At 42.4% G+C, this 19,452-nt stretch overlaps 1 protein-coding gene across 3 annotated transcripts in view; it reads right to left on the bottom strand.

Annotated features, from left to right (window-relative positions):
- Positions 1 to 5,193: 5,193 nt before the first annotated feature.
- LOC100566394 (ephrin type-B receptor 5) overlaps positions 5,194 to 19,452 on the bottom strand; it is a 202,174-nt gene continuing 187,915 nt past the window's right edge. For 2 of the 3 annotated variants that reach the window (XM_062971697.1, XM_003227578.4), the window contains exons 14-18: positions 14,380 to 14,595; positions 13,000 to 13,149; positions 12,578 to 12,771; positions 10,186 to 10,341; positions 5,194 to 6,232 (exon numbers count right to left, since the gene is read on the bottom strand). In XM_062971697.1, coding sequence (XP_062827767.1) covers positions 6,124 to 6,232; positions 10,186 to 10,341; positions 12,578 to 12,771; positions 13,000 to 13,149; positions 14,380 to 14,595 — 825 coding nt within the window. In that variant the 3' untranslated portion in view covers positions 5,194 to 6,123. The remainder of the gene's footprint in view (positions 6,233 to 10,185; positions 10,342 to 12,577; positions 12,772 to 12,999; positions 13,150 to 14,379; positions 14,596 to 19,452) is intronic. The other variant, XM_062971698.1, reaches the window with a different exon arrangement.

Raw genomic sequence — 19,452 nt, forward strand, 5'->3', positions numbered from 1 at the left:
TCCTCTTCGAGGTCGGAGGAATGGAGGAAGGGTTTTTCCAGGAGGCCTGGATAACGTCCAACAGATAAGGCAGAAAGGGGAGTAGCGTGGCCGGCGGAGCTTGGGCCTGCACCCTTTTGAATACTGGGTCAGACACTGCTTTGGAGGTTTGCTTGATCTCCAAACCCAGGGCGTCGGCCATCCTGACCATTTGCTCAGCGAAAGCACGAACATTGTCAGTAGGAGAAGGCGGGTCCGCCTCATACGCGTCGTGGGGAGGAGAGAGGTCGAGACCGAGAGAGACCACCGAGGCCGAGAGGGCAGAGTCTGGGCGGTCGACATCAACATCTTCCTCCTCAGCCCCTTGGGGGGACTGAGGGGGAGAAGACAGCACAGTCTCGGGAGGAGGCAAGGCCTCGCGGGAAGAGAGGGCCGGAGGCCGAAGGTCCTTAGAGGCCGAGGCCTGGGCTGCCCGAGCCAGGCGAGCCGTTTGTCTGCCACGCTCCGGTGTCGAGGTGGGAGGGAAGAGCTGTTGGCGCGACGAGCGAGGCGGCGCAAGGGGCTCCGGCACCGGTACCCTGACCACCGTTTGGGTAGAGTGGTGGGGTGAGTCCTGCAGCTCCCCATCAGACAGGGGGTGCAATGGAGACTGAGAAACATCTCTAGGCCTCTGGGCTGGTACAATAGGAGAAGACCTTCTCGAGGAAGTTGTCGAGGAAGATGGCGGGTCTTTCTTTGAGGAGGCCGAGGAGGAGGAGCGCTGAGTTAGCCGTTTCTTCGCCGGCGGTTGCTTGGATGCAACCCTCAAGGACTTGCCAGGTGTGGGAGGAACCACAGCTGAGTCGGATTGCGCTCGACGAGACTCCTCGTGAGCCCTTTTAAAGGCTATCTTGATAGCAGAGGAGGACGGAGGGGAACCGATACGGGAGCGGATCGAGGTCACCGAAGCCAGAGAGCTCGACGTCGAGGAAGGTCCCACCTTTCCGGAGCGGGTCGACACGGTCGCCGTCGTCACAGTACACGGTGGTTTGACCGGTTTAGCGGCCCTGGAGGTCTTGGACGCTCTGGACGAGACCGAGGAAGCTTTGGCTGCCGGAGGCTTAGTTGGTGGCGCCGACATAGCTCTCAAAGCTGAGGACGCCGACGTACCCGACGTCGACGGAGTCGGTTCTGGCGCGAGAGATTTTTCGTAGAGCGCCGCTCTAAGCCTAGCGGCTCTGTTCTTTCTGGCCTGAGCCGTGAGAGCTAGGCAAAAACGGCAGGTACTGACCACATGAGCCTCGCCAAGACAGAAGAGGCACTTGGCGTGGCCGTCCGAGTCAGGAATTTTAGCAGCACACTGCGTGCAACGCTTGAAACGAGTAGTAGACATGCGAAGAGTCCGAAGTGAACCTTGCGGCGGAAAAAAAGGAACTGGAGAGCGGGCGCCTGGGGCTGCCTTATATGCCCCTTGGGAAGGGGGGCGTGGTTACCGCCAAAAATTTGAACTTCAGCTTGGAAGAGTTTCCGTCGGAACCTGCGCAGGCGCAGCTTCTCCATTAGTGTGCATTCACAGAGTACACGAAGAAAAATCTCTTTTTCAGTCGGTAGCAACCAAAGCCTCCCTACCCCATCTGTCACTGTTTAGCCACTGCAATCCTCAGTGGTTGGTGGAGAGTGGAGTGGGTGGGTTGGACCCATTTGATTATGACTCCATAGCTAGTCACAAAATGATTGCATCACCTACCTGGCAGATCCTTGAATGATGCCATCACTCTGCCTTTGGTGGCATGGCCAAATCCAATTTTATCTAGGCAAGGGTTGTAGCAGCTCATTGGTAATTCCCAGTGTGGGCATGGGAATACACCATAAAAACAGAGATGTTGTGTAGTTCTGCTTGTAGATCATTTATGCCATGCATTGTAGGATCTTGGCCTAACTGTCCCAATGTCCCATTCAAACTAAGGCCAAATTGAACTTCTGTGTAAGGTAGATCTTCAGGATGGGTGAGTATCCTTAAGCATTATCATTAACTAGAAAGTCTGATATTCTTATCTGTGTATAGCTTGGCAAGTATTCTCCTAAAGTTAGTATCTCCAGAATAAAAAGGGCAATTTTTCAAGGAAAGAAAGAATTGTCAAAGATGAGTGAAATGAATGGGACTTCTTCTGCATTTGATGCAACTCTCTGTCCTAAGGAATGTAAACTGGTAAGATCTTGGCCATAGGGAAATGTGCTGGTTGATGGATGAAGTCTCAACTGTGCAATGCTGAAACATAGCAAAGTATATCTGCTATTAAACCTCACATTGCCTGCCATTTTTAACCAGGACTCTGCATTTATGATTATGCTGCAAGTCAGACATATTGGCCACAACTGCATTGTAGTGCCAGCCATCTTCAGCCCGCCCCCTCTCCCTTGACTCCCAGCACAGATTTATCATCTCCTGCTAACATGAATTAGGGATGTGCTCCTGCTAATTTACCATCTGCAAATGTTCAAGGCATACACATCCAACAGCTGGTGAATGCATATTGCACTATGTAATTGAATTACTGTATTGTACTTGCATTTTGGTATGGGAATCATTTCCTTGTGACATCCATTGTGGGCATTGGCTAGGGATCTGATACAATCAGGAATAAGGCTTTTTCTCCCTTGAGCTTCTCCCATCTCAACACAAGGGAAACCATTTTTCCTTTGGGTGGATACATATTCTCAGTATGCTGGCCACTGACTTTTTTCATAATCTTAATGTGGCAATTAAAGCTGTCTTACAAGTCCTTGAAAGGACTGCCATCCCCAGTGAGTACTGAGCCATGGTGGAAACTGACAAGGAAAGTGAAGCTAGGGAGGGAGAAAGCTTGGTATATTCCTTAGTTCAGGACCAAAGAATACATCATCTCTTTTAATATGATCTTGGGTGTTTCACGCAATTTCTTCCATGTCTCCCATTTCATATGCTTTCTCAAATGCCCTCAAAATGTTGGACTCAAGTATAGTCAAGGTAAGGTAAAGGTTTTCCTCTGACATTAAGTCCAGTCATGTCCGACTCTGGGAGTTGGTGCTCATATCCATTTCTAAGCCGAAAAACCGGTGTTGTCTGTAGACACCTCCAAGGTCATGTGGCCGGTATGACTGCATGGAGCGCCGTGACCTTCCCGCCAGAGTAGTACCTGTTGATCTACTCATATTTGCATGTTTTCAAACTGCTAGGTTGGCAGAAGCTGAGGTTAACAGCGGGCGCTCACTCTGCTCTCCAGATTCGAACCTGTGACCTTTCGGTCCATAAGTTCAGCAGCTCAGCGCTTTAACACCTTGCACCACCGGGGGCTCCATGGACTCAAGTATATACACTGCACTCCCTTCATGGTTCTTTGTTGTTTATTCTTTCAGTTGCTTCCAAGTCTTTGTGACCTCATGGACCAGCCCACGCCAGAGCTCCCTATCGGTCATGGCCACCCCCAGCTCCTTCAAGGTGAAGCCAGTCACTTCAAGGATACCATCCATCCATCTTGCCCTTGGTTGGCTCCTCTTCCTTTTTTCTTCCATTTCCCCCAGCATCATTATATTCTCCAAGCTTTCCTGTCTTCTCATTATGTGGCAAATTAAGGCTATTTTCCCCTGAAGATCTTAATTAGCTAGGATACTGTGACAATGCACAAGCATGTGTGCTTGGAACAATGCTGTACAAGGAAGTTGCCTGTACATCCCTGCATATCATCAGCCTTAGTGCACAAGACAACCAGGGATATTCCAAGTGCAGCTCCATTTTTACCATGGTTTTGGGCTGTGCCAGGCCCATTCCTACTGCCCTTGAGCATCGGCAGTGCATCTACACTGTAGAATTATTGCAATCTGACCCCACTTTAATTGCTATGGTTCAATGCTATGGAATCCTGAGAGTTGCAGTTTGGCACTCACTGGCAAAAAATGCCAAAGACTTGTAAAACAACAGCTTCCATGACTCCATAGCATTAAGCCATGGCAATTGAACTGGAGTGAAACTGCATTCATTGTACAGTGGAGATGCACTTTTGGAGAATGAGTAGCATTATACTGATGGAAGAGGCCATTTCTCTTCCTCTGAATGGAAGATGAGAGCAGGTTCTATTTTGGGTACACCTGGTCATAGATTGTACATGGGAAATATGATGGCAGGGGTTTGGCATTTTAGCAATTATGAAAACCTCTGCCTCAGATGATAAATTGTTTTTTGGTATTGTTTAAAAGAGGTTAGACTGCATTATGCTTCTTTTTTAAAAAGTAACATTTTATTACATATTGCTGGTGCTTTCCTCACGCCTCAACTAATACTGTGATGTCTGTGTTCCTGATCTGTTGTGATTTGTGCTCAATGGTGACATGATCTAGCACTACAAGGTCAGCTTTGGGTTTAAGCAAACCTTTTTCTGTAGCAGAGCTTTTTCTAGAGCTATTAAAAATGGGAGAAAATACAAAAACACAGAAAGTCACTGAAGAATCCCCTTTTCAGTACCAAAGATTTCTTAGACTAACCTTTCTGAATCTCGCTATGTCTTACCTCTCTTTAACCTGTACAATACTTTTAACATATTTTAAACAAATATATGTGAACAAAGATTGTGGTGCATATGTTTGCATATCAAATAATTCCTATATCATCCCTCTCCCTCTCAGCCATGATTTCTTAGGCATTTGTGCAGAGGAACTGCTGATGCTAATCTGATGTACATCAAAATAACCAGCATTGACAATCCAGTCAATGCTGGTTATTTTGAATGAATAATGAATCCTTCCACATTATATGAAGCAAGGCATTAGATAAAGTGCTAAGAAATGAAACAGGGATGTCTGCTTGCAATCACAAGTAAATTAAATGAAATTCTGAATACACATAAGAATACTGATAGGCCCCTATAGTCAGTATTCAACAATGTGTATCTAAAAAGTGAGAAAAATCTCAATATTCATGGCATGATCTGGGATTGCCATCATGTGAATATTGACTACATTTTGGAAACTCACTCTGGAGCAACATCCACTCTGATGTAAAGTACACACCCACTACTCTGGGGATCTTTCTGAAAATGAGTATTAGTGTTAGAACTGTATACTTTATTGTAAAGGAAATATCTGAGAAGGTTTTAACATTGCCTTGAAATCACCCCCCGCCCTTTTAAAAAAAGGCTATTTTAGCCATGAGATCGACATTAGACTCTGCTGCCTTCTAATGAAGCCTTGTGCACATAGGTATTTCTCTGCCAAATGTTTTATTTCATTTTTTTCTGGTATCAATATCCACTAGGACACCTCAAAGGAAGACCCATTCCCTCAGTAGATAAATTTCCATGTACCATATCTGACAACCAGGAGGTTTCTATCCTACTTCCCTCATTAAGGAACCAGATACAAACCTAGAAGTCATGGTGGGTCCAAAGTGTTCTGTTGCCTAAATCTGAAGATTCAAAATTCATCCTCCACCCACTCACTACTCATCAGAGGGTCCAAACAGCCAGGAAATTATCCAGCCCAAGCCCTACTCAAATAAATCAGGGAACATCATATGGCCTCGCAGATCTGTTCATCTCTCATTTAGTCACCCAAAACGGTGCCCAAAATTCACAGCTTGAGGCAGCAGGCATCGCATCTTTTTTCACTGTACATCTGTCTCTTCCAAAATTTCCCGAAAGATGGTGGCATTTGTCTCTTCTTCTTCTTGGAACTAAATTCCAGGGGCTAAGCAAAAGCTTCAAAGGGATTTCTTTCGGCAACACAGTCTTTCTGTTTATCTCAATTTTGCCTGATCTGGATAAAGAAATATCCAAATCGCATGTCTGCAATGGGTCTGAAACTATAAATTGGCACACAAATGGCAGCAGGTGCTTTTGCAACTCCAAAGCTGTCTTTCCATCTCTACCTTGTGTACTAACAGTCGCCTGCTCCAATGTACAAATCCATCCATATTTAAATTCCACAGGATTTTTGCAGTGCCTCAAGTATTTTTTTCAAAAAAAGAAGAAAAAAAACCCTTTAAAACTGTCAAGGATTCTAATCTGTGGAGTGTGACGTTTTCACATATTCTCATTCGGTGCCTGAAATTTGCTGTTCTTCCACCTTTTTACAATAAAAGGGTCACGTGATATCTTCAGGCCCTTTCAGATTAGCTGGGCTCTGCTTGCTCTGTCAGACTTCTACAGGCTCAAGTTGATTGAGGTGAACCCGCATGAGCTGGATGCTGTTGAGAATCTTCTTCTGATGGCCAACCAGGCTAATACCAATGCGCTGGATGTCTCTGCAAATGGAAATAAGATCGTCTTACATGGGGATTTTGCTGTTTGCACTGATATACTCACTGGGTTCTTACATATCAATCCAAACTAATATTGGCTGGCACCTGGTTAATGGTATACACTAGAGTAACCTTACTCCTAGATATCAGGCAATGTAGAAATTAGTATTCCCTTGCTTTCTCTAAACCAGTGGTCTGCAAGAACTAAAATATGGTCCGGAGCTTCATGTTACTACTACAGTTAAAAACAGACCAACCAAAAAAGTAAAATTCTTGGTGTCTTCATTTTTAGGCCTATTCCTGGGGTTATTTGGGGTGCTGATTCAGAAAATTGCACTGGATAGACCACATTAGTTCTAGATTGTTAAATACGATTTTCTATGGGCAAGCAGATGGTGACTATTGGACGGCATATGTTCTGTATCAAAAACTAAAGCTGATGTGGTCTATCCAATGCAGTTTTCTGAATCAGCACCCCAAATTACCAAACCAAATCTAAAGTTGTCCAAAAACTGATTTGTAACCCTTTTGGTACTAATGTTGGAGAGTGGTTCCTGGTCAAAAATAATGTTGGGAATCACTGCTCTACGCTGACCTAAACTTCCCTACAGGTCCACATGAGCATGTTAAACATGCATACACCCAGTTTGTCTCTGGTGGAGCGTGGGAGAGATTAGAGAGACATCTTGGTGCGTCCTCATAATCGGACACAAAATGATTATACCAACTGTCAAGCTACCTCTAGAGCCCGCAGTAGACCTCCATGAATGGCCACTGTAATTGAAGTTTAGCAACTTTTATCGTAGGTATGGGGGGGGGGCACTGAAAGTCCAGCTATAGTCATAAGGAAAAGGGAATGTTTTCTGCTGCCTTAGAGACTAGGACTCAGAACAATGAATTCAAATTACAAGAAAGAAGATTCCACCTGAACATTAGGAAGCACTTCCTGACCATTAAGAGCTGTTCCATAGTGGAACTCACGGCCTCGGAGTGTGGTGGAAGCTCCTTCTTTGGAGGCCTTTAAAAGGTTGAATGGCCATCTGTTGGGAGTACTTGATTATACTTTTCCTGCATGGCAGGGGGTTGGACTGGAGGACCCATGGGGTCTCTTCCAACTCTGTTTCTATAATTTGACTATGTATAGTCAAACATTTCAGGCAAGTTTAACTAACATCCAGAGCAGATTTAGCACCCCACTGATATTCTGACTACTGTCAACTAAGACTGGGACAAACTGTGAGCTCTTCAGTACCAGGAAGAGAAGGTGCCTCTGAAACTTTATTTATTTATTTATTTTTTGTTGGAGATTCAAATGATTTGTTCTTATTCTCAAATTAGAACAAATGCATTAGGAATCCACAGTGATTCTCTTTTTGGAGAGCTTAACTAGCTTGGCCACACATTACAAAAATAAACTGTGATGCTGTTGTGTACATAAATGCATCGGGATTATGATTGCGGGGTGTTCCAGCAAAGCACAGAAACTCATGAGCAGGAAGGCGTGAACCTACTGATATCACTTTTTGCAACAATCGTGTATAATGTAAGCAACTTGGCGGAGGTGGAAATAATGAACTGCAGGCAGCCAGGCATACAGCATACTATGTACATCAACATGGAATTAAATCTTAGACATTTTCCTTTTAAAGCAGAATCTAGGAGCAATAATGTATTGAATAATAAAGGACAACATGGGGAAAAAGTTGGGTCAATCAAGCAGAAGGAGCATTAGGAATGCCCCATAGATGGTGTCAGATGTACTGTGGGGAGGAAATGCCAGGGCAGGAAAAGATGGAAGACATTTACATAATCATTTGAAGGAGCGAGCTAAATGAAGGCTCTTGGAGTCTTGTGTCTAATCCTGAACCTACTGACATGACATAAGAAATTTCATTATTGCAACAAATGGTAAATACTAATACTTTTAAATCTGTGAAGAGGTAGGGAAGAAATAGGGAATGCTGAGGGGCAAAAGAATGCAAGTAATTATTAAATCGGATTAATCAGCATTTCATTGACTAAGATTTCAATTCTGTGTTCCTTGAAGGGTAGCCCAGGGTGTCATCAGGTGTAAATATGTCAGAGAGGGCTTGTTCTTACAAGCCTCTACGATGCAAAAGCAGAAACCTCTGCAATTCTGTTATATGTTGTTTATAACATGTAGTTAATTTATTTGTAGTTAATTGCTTTTAGACTTCAGTACCTCATAGGATTCCAGCCTACCTTTACAACCTTAAAAAAAACTCACACATTGAGAACCAATATATGCCTCTTACATAGATAGGTGATTGCATAATATTTGCCTATGAAAAGAAATAGCTCATGGAGGTCTTTCAGTTAAAAAGACTGAAGGACCTTCTTACGCTTTATTTGCATGGGTTAAACCCTTGTGCCGGCTGGACTTCTGACCTAAAGGTTGGGTTGCTGTCCTGAAGGTTACCGGTTCAAATCTGTGAGATGGGGTGAGCTCTCACCTGTCAGCTCTAGCTTGTGGGGACATGAGAGAAGCCTCCCAGCAGGATGGTACATATCTTGGCATCCCCTGGGCAACGTCTCTGTAGGCGGCCAATTCTCTCACACCAGAAGCAGTATGTACTTAAGTCGCTACTGACACGAAAAAAAAAAAACCTCCCAAGTTTTCTTTTCTTTGGTCTTCTTTGGACATCATGGGCATACACTGAAAAATCTAGCTCAGAATTCAAAATCAGGCTTACTAAGGCATTCTTGAAATTATGCATCCATAGCAGATCCATATTCATGGTCCCCATATAGTGATGATAATGGCACTATTGCATCAGATCTACTTTACTGGGCACCATGGGAAGAGGTTGCATGGGAAGAGTCTGGTCTGCTGGCGATCTGGGCATAGGCAGCTGATGTTTCAACCTGCCTTCTCAAAGGGCATTTATACAGCCCAACAACCAAAAATTTCTTGGTGTCTAGGTTTTTAGGCCTGTTCCTGGGGTTATTTGTGAGTGATGAGATAGAAAATTGCATTGGATAGACCACATCAGCTCTAGTTCCTTAGATATGGTAATCATGATTTTCTGTGTGTGAGCAACAGGTAGAATCATAGAATAACAGAGCTGGAAGAGCCTCATGGGCCATCCAGTCCAACCTCCTGCCAAGAAGCAGGAAAATCGCATCAAAGCACACTTGACAAATGGCCATCCAGCCTCTGCTTGAAAGCCTCCAAAGAAGGAGCCTCCACCACAGCCCGAGGGAGAGAGTTCCACTGTCGAACAGCTCTCATAGTTTTAGAAGATCTTCCTCATGTTCAGGTGGAATCTCCTTTCCTGTATTTTGAAGCCACTGTTCTGCATCCTAGTCTCCAGCGGAGCAAAAAACAAGCTTGCCCCCTTCTCTCTATGACTTCCCTCACATTTTTATATATGGCCTTCATCATGTCTCCTCTCAGCCTTCGCTTTTGCAGGCTAAACATGCCCAGCTTTTTCAGCCACTCCTCATAGGGCTTGTTCTCCAGACCCTTGATCATTTTGATTGCCCTCCTCTGGAAACATTCTAGCTTGTCAACATCTCCCTTCAATTGTGGTGCCCAAAATTGGACACAGTATTCCAGATGTGATCTGACCAAGGCAGAATAGAGGAGTAGCATGACTTCCATACTCTTATTTGTGCAGGCCAAAATCCCACTGGCTTTTGCCACTGGTAGATGACACACATTTTGTATCTCAAAAACTAGAGCTGATAGGGAAAAAAACTGGTGCAATTTTTTGGAATTGCAGGCCAAATATACCCAAAAACAGGTGTAATATTTGAGGCACCACAATGTGTGTTGGTCAATATTATTATTAGTAAGGAGAATGTTGCTTTCTAAATTTGTGTATCATACGTGTACACCATCAGAGCGCAAAGATGGCTGCAGCTCTTTGTTAAGTGTATACTTGTTTGGAAACTCTGTCCTGCTGTTATGCAGTGTGAGGTATGGCCCTTACTCCAGAGTCATGCGCGAGATGACATCAAAGGTAGTCAGGCCAGCTTGGTCAAAGTTCTCCTTGTAGCGACCCATTTTAATGGCATCCAGCCACTCATGGGCATTGGTGAGTGATGGGAAATCGGGGGGTGAGTTGCTTAGCAGGTGCTGGGATGGTCTGTGAAGACAAAAATAGATACATTAGAAGAAGCACAGGAAAATATGGTTGGCCACGTAATTAATGTCAGCTACAAAGCTGATGTTGCGGAAGGAGTCCCAGCCAGCTTCAGTGCTGCACTATATGCTCACTTCTCTTTGTACAATCATATACTGATGCAAATGTGGTCAGAATGGCAGCTGAGTAATATAAGGACTGGCCCTCAAAATTACATCCTCAAAGCACTGCAGGTTACCAACTTGTTTTGAATGTCTAATATTTTCTGTTTTCTTTGGCTGTTGTTTGACTTTAAACTACAAAAAAAGTTTATTTCGGCACTGGGTCATTTTTAATAAACTGCACACAACCGAGGCCTCCTCTCTTTTCCCCAGGCTCTGGACGAAGGCTTATGAAACCCATGGGAAAACCTCTCCATGCTAACAGGATGCATTTCCTTTCCCTGTTCTGGGACCATCTAATCCTGGCTGAATCTCCCTCCAGGGAGCTCCTCTTTGCTGACACCAAGCATCTGGCACTTTCAGGCTGGGAACAGGAGACAGAAACAGAGGAACTTCCCAATACACTGTTACCAGCTTCCAATGAGAAGATGCCCTGTGCCCGATTAAGCCTGGTGGCAAGGGACTGTGCCTTGTCTTCCCATTTACCCCTTCCGCCCCACTCTTCATACTCAGGGGTTTGTCTCATAGCCAGCTATGTTTTGCTTCATCCTTACGCCCTTCACTTCTCATAAATGGCATCAGAAACCCAAACAGCATCTTGTGAGTTTGCTAAACAAGAAGAAAATCACAGCTCTCTCACGATAGGAACAGAGCATAATAGGAAAAAATAAGTTTGTGTCTTAGTGCCAATTCTGAATCAGAAAAGCTCTGGTTCTCTGTCACCTGAACTATCAATTTAAGTGTCTTTATCTAACTTACAGGTTTGTTGAAAGTGTTATGTGAATTGATGTGAATTGTCATTATCTCTTCCATCTCTTTCTTCCACCATCTCTTTTGCAAGCTAGCATGAGAACATGCATGCAAAAATTTCATTCTGGATTTAGTGATGAAAAAATGATTTTGGCAAGAGGAGATGCTGGTCAAAGTTCTACATTGTTGCAGTGTGTCACAAATAACTGTCATCACAATTACTCCCACTTGCATTACACAGTCCTTAGACTAGATACTAGTCTTGTGCATTTGTATGGAATCACTGCCCGTTTTTATTTGTACCATTTGTATAGCCCCGTTTCTGTTTCGGAAATGAGCACCTATACAAATGGGCTTTTCTGTCCAAGGTCCACAAAAACTAAAGATTTTTTGGGTCTTGGGTGGCAAAGTGCCAGGGCCTGCCAGCCAGGGCCTCAGCTGAGCAGGCTCGGCGCTCAGCTGTATGCCCTGTGAGCTGGACCTATGAGTGTCGAGCGCTTGATGGCTTGTAAGCCCGGCTTGCAGAGCCTACAGTCAAGTGCTCTACTGTAGGCCCAGCAGGCAGGGCCTACGAGTGTTGAGTGCCAAGCACTTAGCTGTAGGCCCTGCCAGCCAGGGCCTACAGCCAAATGCCGAAAATCAGCCGACCAAATGGATACCATTGCCCTTTTTCCTTTTGTTTCACTTCTTTCATTCTCAGGGGATTATATCGTTTTGTACCATCCGAATGGAAGAAACAGTACTAAACCATGAAAGAAACAGATGAAACAGGATTCGAGCCCTACTCTACTAGATACCACTGTTGCTCAGTGTATGTGAGTCACTGCTAAATGTGCAGCTGACATTCCACTGCACAATTACAATGAGCAACATGATACACATTTTAACTGTTTATTTTTAATACTTCATGTTTAATTCCATTTTAATATTTGTATATTTTTAGTTTTTTATTCTATTGTAATGTGTTCATTGTAAACTCTTTCAAATCTCTTTTTATAGAGAAAAATTGGACATTATTATAAATAATAAGGTGTTTCATAGTAAGCATCTGTATCTTCCACAGTCGGCCTAAGGACCCGTTATAGAATAAGCAGAGGCTCGTGATGTATCCTGTACATACCACCAGATTATTTTTAGGAATTTTTAAAGAGTATTTCATCTATTTTTAGATCGTATTTATTTTTTGTTTTGTATTAGGTTTTTTTTTTGTTTATAGCCTTGGGAGCTGTGTTGGTTGGGAGATGATACATAAATATTTAAAATAAATAAATATATGGCAGAACCAAATATGATTCCTATGCCTCTTGGTTCAGATGGATGTCACTCACCTGCTGTTCCCTGTGCCAGTAGCTTTCAAGGCAGATGGCTTGCGAATCATCTTGTCCAGGGCATTGACAATCTGCTCAAATTTGGGCCTCTGTACCCTTTCCTTCTGCCAGCAGTCCAACATCAGTAGGTGCAAGACAGTGGGGCAGTCTGGCGGAGGTGGCAGGCGATAGTCCTGGTCAATGGCATTGATTACCTACAGCAAATGAAATGCTTCAGGACACAATCCTCTGCAGTAAAGATGGAAGTCTTCTATGAGCAAATGTCTGGTTCAGAGGAAGGAAGGAAGGAAGGAAGGAAGGAAGGAAGGAAGGAAGGAAGGGAGGGAGGGAGGGAGGGAGGGAGGGAGGGAGGGAGGGAGGGAGGGAGGGAGGGAGGGAGGGAGGGAGGGAGGCAGGGAGGGTTGCCTTATGCGAGAACTTACATCCTGATTGGACATGTCCCAATAGGGCCTCTCACCATAGGACATGACCTCCCACATCACAATCCCAAAGCTCCAGACGTCACTTGAGGATGTGAATTTGCGATACTGTATTGCCTCTGGGGCAGTCCAGCGAATAGGGATCTTACCACCCTAAGACAACGAAAAGATTGAAGTAGTGAGTTTGCCTTTGTGATTGTAACACTGTCATCAAAGCATGTTTATTTTCTTTATAGGGGTAATTCTGACAAAGACAAGTTTTGAGCATATTTACAATCTTTCAAGACAGGCAAAGTATGCTACCAAAGTCCAGTTCTTTAGATCAAGGATCTGTCTTCTACCAGTAGAAAGGTTATGCTAATGCAGTGGTTCCCAAACTTTGGGCCTCCAGGTGCTTTGGATTTCACTTCCAGAAATCCCAGCCAGCTTACCAACTGTTAAGAACTGTGGGAGATGAGGTCCAAAACATCTGGAGGCCCAAGGTTGGGAACCACTCTGCTAATGGAAGATAACTTTGACCAGTTTTCAGACATCTCCTGCCACCTTCTATGCAGAATAACAACAACAACAACAACAACAACTTCTTTATTTTTATACCCCGCCTGCAGCTAACATGGGTGGCTAACATGGAGCCAAGCCCAAAACCCACAATAAAACAGGATAAAATGCATACAAACAAAACAAGCATCATCAACAGAAGATTTAAACAAAATAAAACATAATTTAAAACAATAATGTAACAGTTAAATAAAAACCACCATATAAAAGCAAAACCGTAGTTAAAATGACGAGAGAATTGGGCAAAGGAGCGAGGAGTATATAAATGAATCTCTAATAAGGTAGGTAATAAAGTGCTGTATTGTTAACTAAAAGATTCGGAGGTGGGGCAGAGGAAGGTTATCATCCACTGGAAAGGCAAGGAGACAATACATCACTCGGAGATTATCAATGGTGAGGGGTTGTTGTTGCTATCAATTATTGAAGGCACACTGGAAGAGTCAAGTTTTTAGATCTTTCTTAAAGGTTGACAGTGTGGGTGCTAGCCTGATGTCCCTGGGAAGGGAATTCCAGAGCTGAGGGGCCACCATGGGGAAGGCCCTCAGGGTAGAAGGACAATCACCAAGAAGCTAACCACAGCCAGCCAACTGCATGTAATCCAATATAGGGTTTGTTTTTCTTTTTAAATTCTTCAGCCTGAAGACAGTTCTACCCCCCCCCCAATATAATTTACTTTTATTTTTTTGTTTAGTTGGACAACTGCAGTGTTTATTTTATAACACATAATTGGCCTTTGTTGAACACTAATAAGTTCTTATAGACATTATAAGCTTAAATAAACATAGCAGAGTTAGGAAAATGATTGTTTCCAGAGCAAGAACTCACCAAGGCCCCCGTGTATGTTGGATTTGAGGCATCATCCTCCAAAAATCTTGACAAGCCAAAATCCGACACCTTGCAAACCAAATTGCTGTTGACCAGGATGTTGCGGGCTGCCAAATCCCGGTGGACGTAATTCATATCTGAGAGGTAGCGCATGCCAGCCGCTATGCCACGCAACATGCCCACTAGCTGCAGGACGCTAAACTGCCCTTCCTTTTGCTGTGGATAGCACATACAGGAAATAGAGGATTCAATAAAATATTAACAAGAAACATTTTCATTCACTTAATCATAACTGAGGCATAGAGGTGTCATGATCGAATGGGATATGAAATACTAAATATTATAAGGTAAAGGTAAAGCTTTCTCCTGACGTTAAGTCCAGTCATGTCCAACTCTGGGGGTTGGTGCTCATTTCCATTTCTAAGCCGAAGAGCCGGAGTTGTCCGTAGACACCTCCAAGGTCATGTGGCCGGCATGACTGCATGGAGCATTGTTACCTTCTCGCCAGAGCGGTACCTATTGATCTACTCACATTTGAATGTTTTCTAACTGCTAGGTTGGCAGAAGCTGGAGCTAACAGCGGGCACTCACTCCGCTCTCTGGATTCGAACCTGGGACCTTTCGGTCTGCAAGTTCAGCAGCTCAGTGCTTTAACATACTGCGCCAGCGGGGGCTCAATATTATAAATGATATTAAATAATTACTATTTTAACACAAGAGGGATTAAATCTTTGTTAATTGGACAATGAGTTGCGAGACAGTAAAAATCTAAGAGACCTATTTATAAATGAACAGTTATTCTGAGTAAGACAAATCAGGCAAATAGAATTAAGGCCTATTTCTTATTAAGATGGTAAAACTTGCATGTTTGTCATCCAAATCAACAACAATATTTATTACGGTCCATAATGTGAACAAACAGTTGAACAAATGTGGCTGACATGACTGAATGGTCCTTTATGCAAAACAATCCCTAAAGGTACAAAAGTAGTACACCAATGAGAAACCTTGCCATTTACAAGGTTAGCTCTTTAGGTATAGGGCATATTTTATATAAACGAATTTTCAGTCATGTGAAGTGTTTACCTGCAAAGTAAAATTATAAAAACCAAGGACCCCTCAAGAAAAATAATGATGTTCTAAAAAAAATGTCTGTCTATGTGTCTCAAACACTAAATACAAGGAAATGCAAATGACATGGAAGCATCGGAAATGTTAAACAGTCGGAGAAGCAGATGAAAAGGGATGAAAAGACAACTTCAAAGAGAGCACTGATTGAAAAGGTAATAAACGCGATAAGCAAATTAACAATGTCATGTAAACCAAGAAAATGTACCTTCAAATAAAAAGTTAACTAATGCTAAACAGGAAATGGCTTGTGGATCTGAAGATTGGATCTGTTCACTGCAGACGTTTGAATTTACATTTGTGTTTAATAATACAAATACTGTATCAACATGCAAAACATGATTTCTGAACAAAATACTTTCTTTGAAAGTTAAGTATCAAAGGAAGTGAGAAAGCCTTTTTGGAATTTAAAGTATAAAAGGGCTTCTGACTTAAAAGGATTGCTTGCTGAATTCTATAAGACATATTCCTAAACAAATATATGTTCCAAAACCTCTGCTTGATGTTATAAACGAGGTTTTCTCTGTAAAGAGTATTGTCAGATCTCAGAAAAATTGTCATTATCACCAAATCCATTAAGAGTTCAGAGTCATCATACTCCTATTAGCCTATTTTGTTAATGAACCATGATGTTTAGGCCACTGAAATAATGTTTGCTAATTGCTCTAATTCATTCATGGTAGATCGTAGGAAAATAAATTCATTTCTGCAAGTCAGAATGCATTTATTCAAGGCAAATGAATAAGCGAGATTGTGCGATTAAGTATTTACATTTTCCTTCAAATCATAGCTAAATTTATCCTTGTTAATAGATGTCCTGTTTCTCTACACTCAAAAACAGTAGTTTGTACTGCAGTGCTTTCAGGCTTGAAACGTACATTTGTGGAACCAGTCTTAATATTTTGTTGTTTAACCTAGTTTGGTCAAACTAGGAAGCCCCAGCTGAACATCATGATCCTATAAGGTAAAGGTAAAGGTTTTCTCCTGATCTTAAGTCCAGTCGTGACCGACTCTGGGGGTTGGTGCTCATCTCCATTTCTAAGCCGAAGAGCCGGCATTGTCCGTAGACACCTCCAAGGTCATGTGGCCGGCATGACTGCATGGAGCGCCATTACCTTCCCGCCGGATCGGGACCTATTTATCTACTCACAGTTGTATGTTTTCGAACTGCTAGGTTGGCAGGAGCTGGGGCTAACAGCAGGTGCTCATTCCACTCCGGGGATTTGAACCTGGGACCTTTCGGTCTGCAAGTTCAGCAGCTCAGTGCTTTAACACACTGTGCCACCACCAGGGGCACCCATGATCCTATAGAAGAGTGCAATTTGTACATGACTGAGATACATTTTACAAAACCCAGCTAGCAATTACTTTTATGTCTATCTATCTATCTATCTATCTATCTATCTATCTATCTATCTATCTATCTATCTATTATCATCATCTCAAGCCCCTTCCATAAGCTGAATAAAATCCCACATTATCTGCTTTGAACTGGAATATATGGCAGTGTGGACTCAGATAATCCAGTTCAAAGCAGGTATTGTGAGATTTTCTGCTTTGATATTCTGGGTTATATGGCTCTGTGGAAAGACCCTTAGCCTACTATAAACTTACCAGAGCCCCCACAACTAGTGGAGGGGACTGCAAAGTGTCACTTATCTGGATTTCAGCAAAACACTTGATGAAGTCTCCCATTATAATTTGATGAACAAAGTAATTAAACGTGAACTAAATGGAAACACTATACAAATATATAACACTATGTAACATGATTTTGTTCCTGAGTTATAAATATCATTTCCTAATTGGTTCTATCATAAAAACATGGAAAAAGTGTATTAAACTGCAAAATTGTTTTTGTGGGACATGCTGCAGCATATTTTGCTAGTTTTTCAATGAATATCTCCTAGAGTCTCAACCAATTCAACACAGTTTATGGCAGGCACAATGATAAAATTTCTGGAATATAACAATTAATTTCAAAGTAAGTACCACATAATTAAACAGTAAATAATATTTTCAAACAAGGAACATATTTTTGTTTTACAAATTTTGTTACATAGTGCAATCTGTTGAAAAAGCATATTCAAAGAGTTATAACCAATGGCTATGTTTCAAACCGGAGGGAAGTTTCAAATGAAGTGCCACAGGGTTGTGTCCTGAGACCAACACTTTTCAACATATTTATCAATGATAAGTAAAAAAAAATCCTTACTAAATTTGCAGATGATTCAAACTGAGAGGGGTAGGGGACACATTGCAAAACCGGAACAGAATCCAAAAGGACTGGAAAATTGAGCTGAAACTAATAGGATGAATTTCAACAGAGGCAAATGTAAAGTTCTACATGTACCCCCAAAAACCCAAATGCATACTTTAAACGTTTGGGAATACTTGGCTTAGTAATAGTGCATCTGAAAAGGACCTTGGGATTATTGTTGATCAGAAAAATGAATATGACCTAGCAATGTTATGCTGCAGCTAAGAAGGCCTGCATTAAATCACTGTAGTTTCTAAGAGAAGGGCAATAATAGATCCAATGAAGTCTGTGTTAGTTAGGCCTCGACTGGAGTACTATGATCAGTTCTGGACCACTCTGTTTTAAAAAGATATAGAAAAGTCGGAGGCAACAAAGAAGGTAAGAGATAGGGAAAACAAATATAGGGTGAAATGTTGAAAGAGAAGTGCATGTTGAGCCTAGCGAAAGGAAGATTAGGGGTTATTTTTATTTATTGTGTCAGAAGCAAATTGAAAATACAATTATAATGTATAGAAAAGCCACAAACAAAGTTTAAAACTTGACATTGTACTAAATTTCCTTTGATTAGAAGCTGGCCACTTGGTGTGTTTCAGGTGTCGCTGTGAGAAGGTCCTCCATATTGTATTATGGCAGGGGTGACATGTTTGCATTCTTGAAATACCTAAAAGACTGTCACAGAGAGAAGGTGGGAAGTTTGCTCTCTGTTATTCCAGAGCATAAAACCAGGTCTAATAGTTTAAGTTACAGGAAGGTAGGTTTTAATTGAACATTAGAAGGAACTTCTTGGAACCAGAATTGCTGGTGGGGTCTCTTTCTCTGGACATCTTCAAAAAGAGGTTGGACAGCAGCTTGTTAGGGATCTCTGCTTTGAGCAGGAAGTTGGACCCAATGGCCAAGAGACCCCCTTCCAACTTTGGGATTTTATTATTTATGATTAACATAACAATAACGTAATCTGTTAAACAATTCTCCATCTTAACGTAAACATATACAGCTCAGGTTTTCATATCTGCTAACAGTTAAAGGGCTATATTGAACTTTTCCTGCTGTTGTTTGAAATTCTGTCTACAGAAACCTTTGCAAGCATAGTTATTATGCATAGTGAATAGGATTGTGCCAAAAGAAAGAGAAGTCTATAAAACATCTACTAGGGATGTTTGAAGTCAGAACTTGGGCTCAACACGTCAGATTAAATGTAGCAATCCATCTTAAAATTCACTAACATTCACAGTGCTAGTAACAAGAACTGGCTGCACTGGATAAAATGGAAAGAGATTGAGGCACTTGCCATTAACATTATTTCTAAGTGATCAGTCTGTAATAGTGGCTGGTTGCCAGGGCTGGCAGCTGCGTGTGGAAACTTAATCTTTTGTTCAGTAATGGGCAGCCTGGGTCGGTATGGGGACCAATTCATGTCCCCTGAGCCATTGTGGGTCTCACCAGTTCTCTTTCGACTTGGGGGGGTGAGTAACCAGGAACATTGTTTTTACAACAGGGGTTGTCACATATAAAGGATTGCCAAGAAAGTTTGGACACCACTGGCAGGCTGTAGAGTTCTTTCAGCAGTGACCCACACGTTTTGAGTAATCCAAATTCAATTGTACAACTTTCATTGTTTTGTTTTTATCCATCTTAGATATTTCGTTGGGTAGTTTAAAAAAAAAAAAAAGCAAACCTCAGGATCA

The sequence above is a fragment of the Anolis carolinensis genome, chromosome 2, assembly GCF_035594765.1.
Source record: "Anolis carolinensis isolate JA03-04 chromosome 2, rAnoCar3.1.pri, whole genome shotgun sequence".
NCBI classification, from domain to species: domain Eukaryota; kingdom Metazoa; phylum Chordata; class Lepidosauria; order Squamata; family Dactyloidae; genus Anolis; species Anolis carolinensis.